General features: G+C 40.8%; 2 protein-coding genes across 2 annotated transcripts in view; one reads left to right on the plus strand and one right to left on the minus strand.

The window, feature by feature from the left end:
- Nucleotides 1-154: 154 nt before the first annotated feature.
- The window catches only part of LOC138018497 (uncharacterized), a 16,603-nt gene continuing 4,257 nt past the window's right edge, over nucleotides 155-12,500 (minus strand). The window contains exons 1-5 of the mRNA XM_068865135.1: nucleotides 11,234-12,500; nucleotides 5,844-6,829; nucleotides 5,291-5,392; nucleotides 3,070-3,566; nucleotides 155-453 (exon numbers count right to left, since the gene is read on the minus strand). The exon at nucleotides 11,234-12,500 is cut by the window's right edge and continues 4,257 nt beyond it. Of these exons, the coding sequence (XP_068721236.1) occupies nucleotides 226-453; nucleotides 3,070-3,566; nucleotides 5,291-5,392; nucleotides 5,844-6,585 (1,569 nt within the window). The 5' untranslated portion in view covers nucleotides 6,586-6,829; nucleotides 11,234-12,500 and the 3' untranslated portion in view covers nucleotides 155-225. The remainder of the gene's footprint in view (nucleotides 454-3,069; nucleotides 3,567-5,290; nucleotides 5,393-5,843; nucleotides 6,830-11,233) is intronic.
- On the plus strand, nucleotides 1,829-2,625 carry LOC138022090 (uncharacterized). The gene has a single exon (XM_068869113.1). It carries the CDS (start codon nucleotides 1,915-1,917, stop codon nucleotides 2,566-2,568), a length of 654 nt encoding a protein of 217 aa, XP_068725214.1. The 5' UTR covers nucleotides 1,829-1,914; the 3' UTR covers nucleotides 2,569-2,625.

Raw genomic sequence — 12,500 nt, forward strand, 5'->3', positions numbered from 1 at the left:
TGTTTTTGGTCACAGTGTCCCATTGGTCTGCGGGCTCGGGAGTGCCCACGTGCCTTATCTTTGTAAAATGCGTAAGATGATACCCTGATTGTTTGGCCACCAGCAAAAGAACAAACCTTTGCTCTTATTTCATTTTTCCTGCCTTGAAACATTTTTTCTAGTTTTGTCGAAAGACGAGCTGGATAAGAATATCCTTGTTTGACAGTTTCGCGGTGTCTTTTGAAATCACCTGTAATGCAACTTATCTTTCTTCTCACTTTCTCCCACGCTCCTGTTTTTGCGCACTTTGTACTTTTCCAGTAATAATTCCAGGGCACTAAACACATCATTCGAGTAGTGAACTTGATCCAGTGCACCGTCAGGGTACGAATCGGTTATAGGAAACACGTCCACAACATTAAACCCTGCTTCGCACATGGCAGACAAAGCGAAGGTGCTGAACAGAGCAATTCTCTGGAAAGAAAAACAAGACATGAGCATTGACGGTTGAAACGCAAGGGTAATTTTGGGATTGCTATGCAAATTATTTTAGTGCCATGGTAAGTGGTTTGTAACCAGTCGCTGGAGACACAGATAACAAATGAAAAATTGCAAATGAGTGTTGTATTGTTTTCGTCCACCAACATGGATGGCGACGATGACGTAAACGTGAAAACTACCTATTCTTGGCCTTGTTAGCATGGCACGCGCTTTCTGCAGTTAATGATCATGATAATGATAACGATACAACTTTATTTAAGTGTCAAGTGTATTGTAGCGCAGTGGGACACTAATTGGGGACACAGCTGTACAGAAATCAAATCAAATCAAATCTGTAGGTGTAAACTCATGTTGTGTCATCTCTTCATTTGTGGCCTCACACAGGAGCCCATGACCTGGAGCTTACAACTCCATTGTGTTCTTGTCACGGCGTTTTTACAGACCGATTTATTTTTTGATTGATCTTCCGCGAATGAGACTCCCACAGGAGCCCGATGACCAAACACAAGAAACTAACCTGACGTCATAGCGTCACCGAACCGGAACTGCCTTCCGGAAAAGGTAGTCTAAAAATAGATCGGTCTGTAAAAATGCCGTGACATAGGCCCAGTATGGGAGTTGTAGGTCCGGGTCATGGGTTCCTGCCTATACTTATGGCATAGATAGATGGATAGATAGATAGATAGATAGATAGATAGATAGATAGATAGATAGATAGATAGATAGATAGATACATAGATAGATAGATAGATAGTTAGTCTCGAACTGTGTTCACAAACTTGTTCAAATAAATAGGATAAAGCACTTATTAGATCGGAAATCTTTACTTTTAATGATTAATGCCTTCGTATTTAGTAAACTCTTTTATTGTTCGACTGTTTGGGGAAACACATCCAAGTCAAATATAAAGAAGCTACAACTGGTCCAGAACTTTGCAGGAAAGATCGTACTCGGCTTGAAAAAATTCGACCACATCTCTCAAGGCCTTAAATCACTTGGGTGGCTTAGTATAGAGGATAAACTACGATTAAACACAGCCGTCATGGTGCATAAATGCTTACAACATCGGGTGCCCATTTATCTGAAAGACAAATTTGTATATAGGTCACAAGTTCATAATAGACAACTTAGATCTGTTGATAACAATGAACTCACCACATTGTCGGCTTTCTACTGGCCAGAGGTCATTTGCCTTTCGAGGGGCAAAAGTTTGGAACTCGCTCCCCCTTGATCTAAAGTTAACTTCTTCACTGAGGACTTTTAAAAAGAATGTATGTGAACTGCTTGTAAATAATTTATCGTGAAACGTTGCATTTACTGAATCGATCTCCCCGGATAGAGACAAAGGTCTACGTAAAACCCACGAATTCAGGTCTCCTTCTGCATTTTCAGAGCAATGTTGACAATCGGTACAAGAATGGCTTGCTGAGAACTATGCTCGATCGAGCACACCGTTTATCTTCTTCTTGGTCACACTTCTCAGACGAATGTGACCGTCTGAAGTCAGTTTTCTCACGCCTAAAGTACCCGAAACAACTCGTAAATTCCACTATCAAACGCTTTGTTGACTCAAAGGTCTGCGACCAACCGCGACCTTTATCAACAGCCCAAGAGACGGATAACATGGTTCGAGTAGTCTTGCCATTTAAAGACCAAAACTCAGCAGAATTTGTAAAAAAACAACTTAAGGATTTGAGCCTGAAAGTAAACAAAACCATCCAGCCTGTATTTACCAGCAGAAAAATTGAACAGGAACTGAAAGTGAAAGAGGCAAAGCCGCCGATCATAAATCAGCAGTGTGTTGTATATAAATTTCAATGTGACCTTTGTGATGAAGGTTATGTAGGCTATACACGCGGACATTTACACAATCGTGTAAAGGGACATAAGCAACAGTCCTCGGCTATTGCCAGACACTATAAGAACGCACACGGGTCGATCCCTCGGGACCTGCTTAAACGCTTTGAGGTGCTCAAAAAATGTAAAAACAAATTTGATTGCTTAGTGTTTGAAATGTTATTTATAAGAACACTTAAGCCTAGCCTCAATGTGCAATCGGATTCCATTCGTGCTAAAGTATTCTTATAGCCAATTTCGCACGTGCTTATTATGTTAATTCTTAGCGTCAATCGTTTTTAATACTGTAATTTTAGCATCGTAGAACATTTTTACCTTGATAATGGAGTGATGTCTACTCCGAAACGTCGGTTTAACTTGTTATCTCTAACTTTTATAGTTTTATGTTTTAAGAAATCTCTTTTAAAACGTTGCATTTATATTTTTTTAGCTTTTATCTTATCAGATTTTCTCTATTTTTAATTCATGTAAGATTTTTAATATATATTTAAATATTGCTGCTGACAAGCCCTTTTCAGGGAGCGCAATAAACGTATGTATGTATGTATATATATAGAGAGAGACAGAAGACAGGTAGGTAAGTAGGTAGCGGGTAGGTAGGTAGGTAGGTAGGTAGGTAGGTAGGTAGGTAGACAGACAGACAGATAGGTAGGTAGGTTGGTAGGTAGACAGACAGACAGATAGGTAGGTAGGTAGGTAGGTAGATAGGTGGGTAGATAGATAGATAGATACCTGTGCTGTAAAAAACCTCCAGGAAGTCAAGTTCGTGATTTCAACATTTTCTTTGCGAATGGCAGTGTTCGTCTTCCAAAGAACTTTAGCTGTGTACTTTAACTTGTTTCCTTTGGAATCACCTTGGTTTTTCTTTAAGATGTGTATCAAGTCTCTTATAAGCTTCTGGTAGCTTGCAAAATTGACAGATTGTGGAAAGTGAAGTCCAAGGTTTAAAAGCAGGAGGTTTTCCTTTCCCCTCATAGAAGGGCTCTGTAGGATATCAAGAATATTTCTGATAACAACTTCAGGCCTGAAATCAAGGTTATCGTCGTCTTCTATTCTACCTTGTTTGCGAGGATAGATCCATTGGTAACTATAAAGACATTGGGAGTAAAGGCTTTGGCATAGCTCCCGAGACTGCACAGAATTGGCGAGACGGACGCCCATGGAATCACCAAAGATATGTAAAGTGCCATTTCGTCGATATCCATGTGGTAATGACCAGTTATAAGACTCTGTAACGATGGTAACTATGAGTCAATGTTCGCCAAGCTTTAACAAATAAAGATCTTTAGTTCTCCGTACGGCAGCATCGTCAACGAAACTCTCAGGGAAAATTGTAACTTCACGTTTTTCAAACTTTTTCGTGATTGTGCAGGTGTCCTAGCGAATCTGAATCCCCCGATATAAATCCACCAGCAGATTTGGACACTCAGGGGTCAAAATCCGCTCTTTTGCGGATGTTGACCTCGGGGACTCTAATTCCGCTAGCATTAATTAAGTCCCCTTTAGTGGATTTGGACCCCTGCCCCCCTACCCCAGTACAACTTATTCAACTGTTTGTCGAGGCAGAGTGAGATTTAGGATTGGGGAAACTGACCGATACAATAAAGCATGAATCTTTTAGAAAGTAAAGGTTGTTTAAAGCATCCGCGGCGGCATTTCAGAAAAGTAGATGCGTAAAGCGTTGTTTGTTTCGTAATTCTTTTTCTTTCACAAAGGAGGTGACACCACTTGGTTGGAAAACGCATTGTTAGAAGTTTACTTGACTACCAGGGATTCAAAAGATTTTTCCTTTCTTTATGACCAAACTTTTCCGGTCATGAATTCTCGTATTAATTTCAAGAAAGCACTTATTTTCAGGGGTCCAAATCCGCGAAAGGGGGTCCATATCCGCTAGCGCTAGCACCCGTTTCTCGAAAGTCCCGAAACTTGAGTGACTATTTTCGGGTGTCACAATTCCCTTTGTATCTCAAGAGCGAAGAGGATTTAATTCGTCAAACTTCACAGTTATTTTTCTTTTTGTTGCCTTAAATACATGTTAAAAGATCAGCTTTCCAAAACAAGCGGTTGGCAAGTTCACAAATGGCTTTTCGGGCCCGAAATGTTTTCGGGACTTTCGAGAAGCGGGCCCCTGGACCGGGTGGTCCAAATCCGCTGTGACACATTTACTTGTCGTCAATAAGTGTCTTTTGCCTTACAATAGCTGTGGTTACACATACCTTGGGTTTGGGGCCTTCCAGAGGATATATGGCTTAGGTTTGGTTCAGCTCAGGTTTCATGTTACCCTTAGGTATGCGGTTACACAGAAAAAGACTCCCCTCAGGGTAAAATATAACAAGATATGAGTTCACTGACCTTCCAAATTAGTTCTGCTTTCAGTGACTGGCCAAGCCACCTCAGGGAGCAGATAAATCGTACTTTTCAGTTCAGGAGTTGTAATGGAAAGTTCTTTTCTTCTTTTTGATGTGTCCATGGAAATAACCCTGGGGCAGTTTCGGTCCAGGGAAAGCAGTTACACACAAAAACGTCCTTACCCGTGGGCAAACGCTATTTACCCATGGGTAAAAGGGCTAGTGTAACCACAGCTAACGGGTACTAGTGATGAAAACGCTACAACAACTGCATGAATCTGCGTGATTTTGCTTCTACAATATGCTAATGCATCCGCTGGGGTGCTATTGAGTACTGAGCTATAAAATTACTTGATGCGTGATGTCATCAAGCTTTGAATAGTAGCAGACGTAAAATAACTGAAACCAAAAACCTTTCTTCCCTCCTGAAAAATTTCTCCGCTTTTAAGTTCTCCTTTTTCATCCAACCAAACAAAAGCGCTACCGCTGCCTAAATGCTGGTTTTGTCGTGTCCAGAGACGCTGGCTTGATATCTTATGCCCGCTTTTTTTTTTCAGTTAAATTTAAGGCGAGAGTGCGAAGCACGAGTTACTTTGTCCCCTGACCTTCAACATATGGTCTCCATGTTTTGTTCTTCCATTCTCCGAACCCATCCCACAAGTGATTACAGGATTGAGAGGAGGAGCTAAGATCGTACTGAAGTTTTTCTGAAAAAAAAAGAGGAAATAAATTAATGGCTCTTTGATGGTCTTGGGAGGGGGAGGGGTGGGGGCCTGCGATCACGTTCCCGTATATAGTCATTTTTAATGTCTTCTTAAGGTCTGTACGGTAAAACTCAGATAACTGGATAATGATGCCGTGCATGGCCGATCAAAATAAATTATTTGGGATTTAAGGGGTGAATGAAATCCCTCTATAGATAAAATACGTTAAATACTCGGATTTGCGGGTTCGGAGTGCATTTTTGTTGATACAGGCTTTTTTGTATTGTTGCTTTCAGTTTTCAGGCACCTTTCGGATTTGCGCTTTGGGATAGTTTTGAATAGCAATGCTTTATATCTAGTAGACCCATGCCATAGTCTTCCTCAAGTTAAGTGTCATCGGAAGTCCACAAGAAAAGCGCTCGCAATGTATAAAGCAACTGCGTGTCCTATTTACCAATAAACGTTGCACTCGTTGTCGCCTCGGGTACATTTATCGTAAAAGGCCTCCCATCTTTGTAGGGTTCAAACAAAAACGCGTCAATTGGGCCTAAAAGTCCCTCTTTCTGTCTCTTTCCTTGTGCGTCTCCAAGAATGAACCAGTCCTTTGGTGGTTCCTTTAAGCCATCGCAAAGACTATAATCAAGGTAGATCTTCAATTGATAGTTCCCAGGCTCCGTGAGAAGAAACAGAGCCTCGTAGGTACCGTTTGCGTGATCAAATACAGTGGCTCCAACGCTTGATGGACCACGGACATAAACTCTCCAAGCGTCGCCACCAATCGTCTTCGTTCGATTATCCGCAGTCCTAGATTGGATAAAAATCTTGCTGAACTCTCCCGCTGGCCTTATATCTTGATAAACGACTTGACTCGCTCGGCCACTGCTTCGATTTCCCTTTCCCCAATGATTCTTTTCCAGTCCCCATTCCATGTTATCAAAGCAGGGTTTGATGATGCTCTTCCAATCTACGCGTGCGCGACGCTGACGCAACCAATCGCGACTGAAGTCTTGAAATCGATGCAACAAATCACAGGGTTGATCAGTTGTTGCCCCAAACAATTGCCTTCCATTATGCAGTTTAGCTTTCAACAAAGTCTCAACATAAAAGCACATGACAAAAGAAAATATACAAATCCCAAGGAATATCTTGTAAGTGACGAATTTTATGTTTCCTTTTTGATGTATCGTTATTGTCATCTTCACGAAAAGGAGATTTTCTTGTCGTTCACAGCTTTGTAGAACTTGATTCACGCTTTACGGTTCAAGCGCTACTTAAAACGAGATTTTCTAATCTGATTTCTGAGTTCGCAAAACTTAATAATAATTGATTGTTTAAGTTTAGATCTTTTGGATTCCGTCTGTAAACTATTTTGATAGCGGACTCCAAAAAGGACTGGTGTGCCGTCGAATGTAGAGGGCCGGAATTCCCTAATGTTGGTACCTACAAATGGAAAGTCAATGCGTTAGTATAGTAAAACGCATTTTTTATATTACTATACAAACCTGGAATGACTATACATGGACAGGCCGGCCGGGAATAAACTAGTAAAAAAGACTAAGGCATTTCAAAAGAAACGAGAGTGATTTCTCCGTTTTAATACATTTCCTGATAGTGAATGGCTCATCATTTACTAACATGGAGTCTTAATGGGGTTTAAAGCACCCTTGAAACGTGACAACAGTTTAAAATTGAAACTTGGAAGTAAACCATAAAAGAATAACCGTTTGCCGGCGGAAAACAAAATTGAAACCATAATTAACCATTAGGGAAGGGGGACGTGATGGAAATAGGACTGAAGTAGTCGAATTGAATACAAACGACACTCTGCTGTCCATTGAGTTTAAACAAGTGCGGATCATGTTGGAGCTCGAGTTTTTAGAGAAGCAAACGTTGAGACGAGTGGCAAGTCTGCCCCTTTTCTGTTCAGTGCCTTTTTCAGTCATCGAAGCACTCGAAGACCTCAGGAGTAAGTCGTCAAAAAGTTTAGACCAGCCGTATGCAAAAAGACGACCAGATCCCACTGCAAGGGATTTTTTTTTTCATTTGGCAAAGGTCAACACTGTGTTGCCTGAAAAGAGTTAGCCTACAGTCTCGGTCACAAATGTTGTAACACGTACGAAAATTTGCCCCCTTCCATGTTGATGCTTATGGCTTGGAGTGCAAAAACCAACCGGTAAATGCAACATTGATGGAAGGGAAGAGGAGGGGTACGTTTTTAATAGCTTTGATGCGCTTCACTTGCTCTTCAAGCGAAGTGTTACAACTATTTATGACCGAGATTGTAGCTACTGTTTTTAGCAAAGTTGAGGAGTACAAACTGGTGATTGGAACGAAAGTCACTGTTGCCGATGCGATGACGAAGCGGGAGATTTGTTTGTTAGTATGCGAGTAATAATGTGAGATTGGTTTGAGTATGCGAGTAATACTAATATGATCTGGGAGACAGCGGGTCAAGGTATGGGGAAGGTTTCGCAACAAACATGTGATTAATGTGACAGTAACATTGTAAGTTAATGTCATGAATCAATAACACATTGCATTCAGAAAGTCATGTAATCAATACTTTTCATTTGAGTCTGGGTAATTGTCGAGAGTCGAGAGTCGAGAGTAACATGTCGAGAGTCGAGAGTAACATGTAGAGAGTCCAGAAATCATCGATTTGAACACTTTTTACAACAATCAGAGCTTGCGTGATTAGTCCGGAAACACGCTAAACTCTGCGGTCACGCTATATTTACGCGTATTTTCACCATTTGCCATCTGACAATGATGACTTCTGTTCTGCCGAAGTAAACTGGAACATCATTATCTTTATTGCGGTAGGAAAGAAATGAGAAAAATTCCACCGAAAAGGTGTACGCGATCTCTTAGAATAACAACTATTTTGCGAATAGTCTGACACAACTATCCAATAACTATACTCGGAAAACTAACTTTACGATCAACAAATTAAAGATGACACAGTACTGACTGAGACACAGGGAAAATCCGCTTAAGACTACTGAAGTCATCAACATATCAGCCTCCCCCTTGCCGAAGAAGGAAAAGAAACCCCTCGTCAAAAGGAACGGGTATTGAAGCCCATATACACCCCACCCCAAAGTCAAAGTCCTCAGATGAACCAAGCGGAGGTAGTCCATGCTGGGTGGGTCCATCGTGATCTACCAAACTTATCATTATTAGATGCCTGTCAAGCGGATGTAAGGGACGCAGTAACGCTCGACGTAGAACTGAAAGCTTATGAACAAGGCACTGCGGCAGGCGGGACTGGTCCATCATACATCCAACGACAACGGAAGAAACACAGTGAACATGTTAAAAGGGCCAAGCAATTTGGTCAAGATATATTTTGTCCAAGCCGGGGGGGAGGGGGGGGGGGAATTCGGGTACAAAATCGACCCCAAATCAAAACATCGTCCTCGTAACAATGCAGCCACAGCGGGGAAAAAAGACAGCTCACTATCATCTAACTTCATACCTCAGAAAAGTTTCCCACCAGAAGTTCACAGTTCGAATCAAATGTATCTTACTGCATTCCGTGATATGTCAAGTCAATCCCAGAGTGCTACAAACTCTGTACTAACAATCATGCCCACCTCATCGGCCTCAACCGGCCATCCAGTCACAACCCAAGCGTTCTCTGTGCCAATAAGCACAGCCAGTACCTCGTTGCACTCTATAACCGTGGCGGAATTACCTCCCCTACATCCAACGGTACAATTACAATCCCTTTACTGGCACTCAGGGATGTCTCCACATCCATATGAGCTTGTGCCCCTCCCAGCAAAAGCTCAGAAATGTTATGGATGTGGCGCCAATTTTTTGAATAAATATCATTCGCCGCCATTTAATATTGTCGTGATGCACATGGATAGGCGGGTTATACGTAAAAAAGAGCAAACTGGTCAGCTTGTCCACAGCAGTGACTATGGTAACACGTACTACCATCCACATCCTACGCATATACGACGAAAAAATCCGGTGTTCACGGGATTAGTATTTGTTTCACCCGCCCTGTACAACTCTTTGGATAATAGTACTAAGGGTGTTGTGGATTCATATGAGTTCAATGTTATTTTTAAAAACTAATTAAAAATCCTGAGAATTCTTTGTTGTCCAGTTTAAACATTGAATGGAATTGTTTTAAAACGCTTTGCGTACACTGAATCAGGCGCGGATCCAGGGGAGGTGACATGGGTGAATTTTCACCCCCTTTTTCTGAGCCGTCCTTCTTTCTCTTTTTTTTTCTTATCCCTGAAACACCTCAACCAGGCTTTGGTTCTATTACATTATTACAAAAATTCACCCCCCATTTCAAAATCCCGGATCCGCGCCTGCTGAATAAATTCAGATCTAAGTGGAAACGGTGGTTGTCTTGGACTGATGTGTTTGAAATCATCATTCTTTATCTCTCACTTGTTTTCCGGTTTTCTTTAAGTACTAAGCTGTTATTTTCCTAGTACATATACTAAAGAATGTCCCCAAAGATACTGAAGATAATTTTCCCTGTGTTTGTGTCTTAGTCAGCACTGTGTCATCTTTAATTTGTTGACAGTAAATTTTGTTTTCCGAGTGTAGTTATTGGATAGATGTGCACAGACTATTCTAAGAGATCGCGTATACCTTTTCGGTGGAATTTTTATCATTACTTTCGTACCGCAATAAAGATAATGATGTTCCAGTTTACTTCGGCAGAACAGAAGTCATCATTGTCAGATGGCAAATGGTGAAAATATGCGTAAATATAGCGTGACCGCAGGGTTTAGCGTGTTTCCGGACTATTTCTTATGATAAGATTTCAGTTCAATCAGTTCAAAGGAACAATCACGCAAGCTCTGATTGTTATAAAAAGTGTTCAAATCGATGATTTCTGGACTCTCGATATGCCAATCTCGACTCTCGACATGTCAGTCTCGACTCTCGACAATTACCCAGACTCTTTTCATTTCTACGGGCATAACTTACTACTAACAGGAAGCTTAAGATAAAAACAACTAGAGGTCTTAAGAGAGAAAAAATCTAAAATTTCACATCCAGCAAGGAAGAATGAGTTTTTAATGTTTTGATGTCAACTATGGATGTGGATCTAGACGTAGATGAAAATATCCCTCGAGGACATTTGGTCCACTATGAAATTAAGACAAGGTAACGGTTAAGCTCGCGCCAGTACTTGACAGAAAAGAGCGACACCAATGGAGCCAAACAAACTGCATCTACTCAACGCGCGAAGATTTTTGTCCAAGAATAGACATTAAGTTTACAAAATCTCAACCGATAATTGTGCAGTTATGTTTATTACAACACCAATTTGTTAAGGTTGGTTGAAAAAAACGGGACGAATGCAGAGGCTTAGGACTCATCTACTTTAGTAAAAATTTTGAATAGATCTGTTTCAGTTTTGGATGATAAATCATCCACCGTGAAGTTGCAAGCGTCCTTGGGGTCGCTTTGCTCTAAGCCTAGCGTTTGTCATAATGGCGTGATTTTTTTAGACAAGACTGAAACTCTGTTCCCTGCAGAGTTAAAAACTTTGTTGCTACGGGCTGAAACGTTACTTAGCACTGTTGCAATTAACGCTCTTAGTTCCAAGAATGCACGCCTGGCCCATGAGAGCGGAGAAATTCACGGTGAGCACCAGTACTAGACTATTTAATTTTGCAGGATCAAATATGAGGTGTTTTAACTGTATTAGATAACTGAACCCAAATTGTCTGCGACTATTTTTCTGTTACTAAACCAAAAAAGAAAAGCTAATGTCGATAAAGGTAAAAATGTTCCCTGCAATGCTTACATTCACGTCGCCGGTATAACCCCCAAAATTTATGAAACCTGAAAAAAACGCACCTTCCTGCTAATGAAAATTGAACTGCCAGTTGACAAAAACAGTGGAATGTCACGGAATCAAGTCCACAAAGAATGAAGTAACTTTTTCACGTCCGCTTAAAACGCCAAACTTGAGAGAAGTTTAGGTTTGCACACCGCTTAGACTAAAAGATCAGGATCAATCCAATGTCATATCATCCTATTTTTTTCTAGCGGACGGGTCAACATTAAATAGTACCTCTTTCATTACCGTGCATCTCCAAGGGCGCAGGCATTGGACTTACGTCAATCATATCCTTATATGGAGAGCGGAAAAGAGAGACAGTGACCACTCTTTTCGTTTCCTACCAGGGACCGGTGGCATTTTCAGTGATTCGTTCCAATGCTCCAGAAAACAAAAGGATACTATTGTAGAAATAAAACGCACGCGGCGGAAATGAACATAGCGAACAAACATCGCATTATAAAACATATGCTGTATTTTGAAAACTTGACGTTTCGTGTGAAGCAATGTCTGTATTATAACTGAAGTCGCCGACAACTTCATGATTTAGAGTTCTTCGGTGGATGCTATAGCCAGTTCCTCAAGCAGAACGATTTCGTTATAAAATGTTCTCATGGACGAGGAAAACGGTGGACGTTAAATGATAATAATCCAAATTGTCTGAAACACGAAGACGCTCTATAGAATTAAGGGGCTGGCTTCAGTCTGTGTTTTCGTTCGAATCAAGTACCGTGGTTGATAATCCAAGATGGCGACTAACAAACTGCAACACATAGACGGGACCCCTAAAAGATATTTCTTGGGTGAGAAAAGTCACTGGGGATTTAAAAAAAGAACCACTGATGACCTCTTAGAATATGCTATGAACACATGATTTCCTTTACTGCACAAACTACAGCTAACAGCACGTGTAGGGCAAAGATGCAAATGTCGTTCATACGAGGTGTATGGCAACTGCAGACTCCCTACAAATAGCGCTGATAACCAATATTAAAGTCTATATAAGCCGCATTTATTTTAAATAGCGCTGATAAACAGTATTTAAGTCTAAGTACCCATTATAAAACACAGATATAAAACGGATGGCTTTCAATAATTAACTGTGAGTTATGGTTAGGTTACTGCAAGTCTACAGGAGAATCCAACCCTCCCGTTTTCGGCGAATATTCTCCTAGTTTTTGAAACTCTTTCTCGCCAAAAAAATATCACGTTTTATTTGTTTTACCAGTTCTTTTATCACTATTCTTTACCCTTTTTCTCACTTATGTCCAGAAATGCACATAT

The sequence above is a fragment of the Montipora capricornis genome, chromosome 10, assembly GCF_036669925.1.
Source record: "Montipora capricornis isolate CH-2021 chromosome 10, ASM3666992v2, whole genome shotgun sequence".
Lineage (NCBI taxonomy): Eukaryota > Metazoa > Cnidaria > Anthozoa > Scleractinia > Acroporidae > Montipora > Montipora capricornis.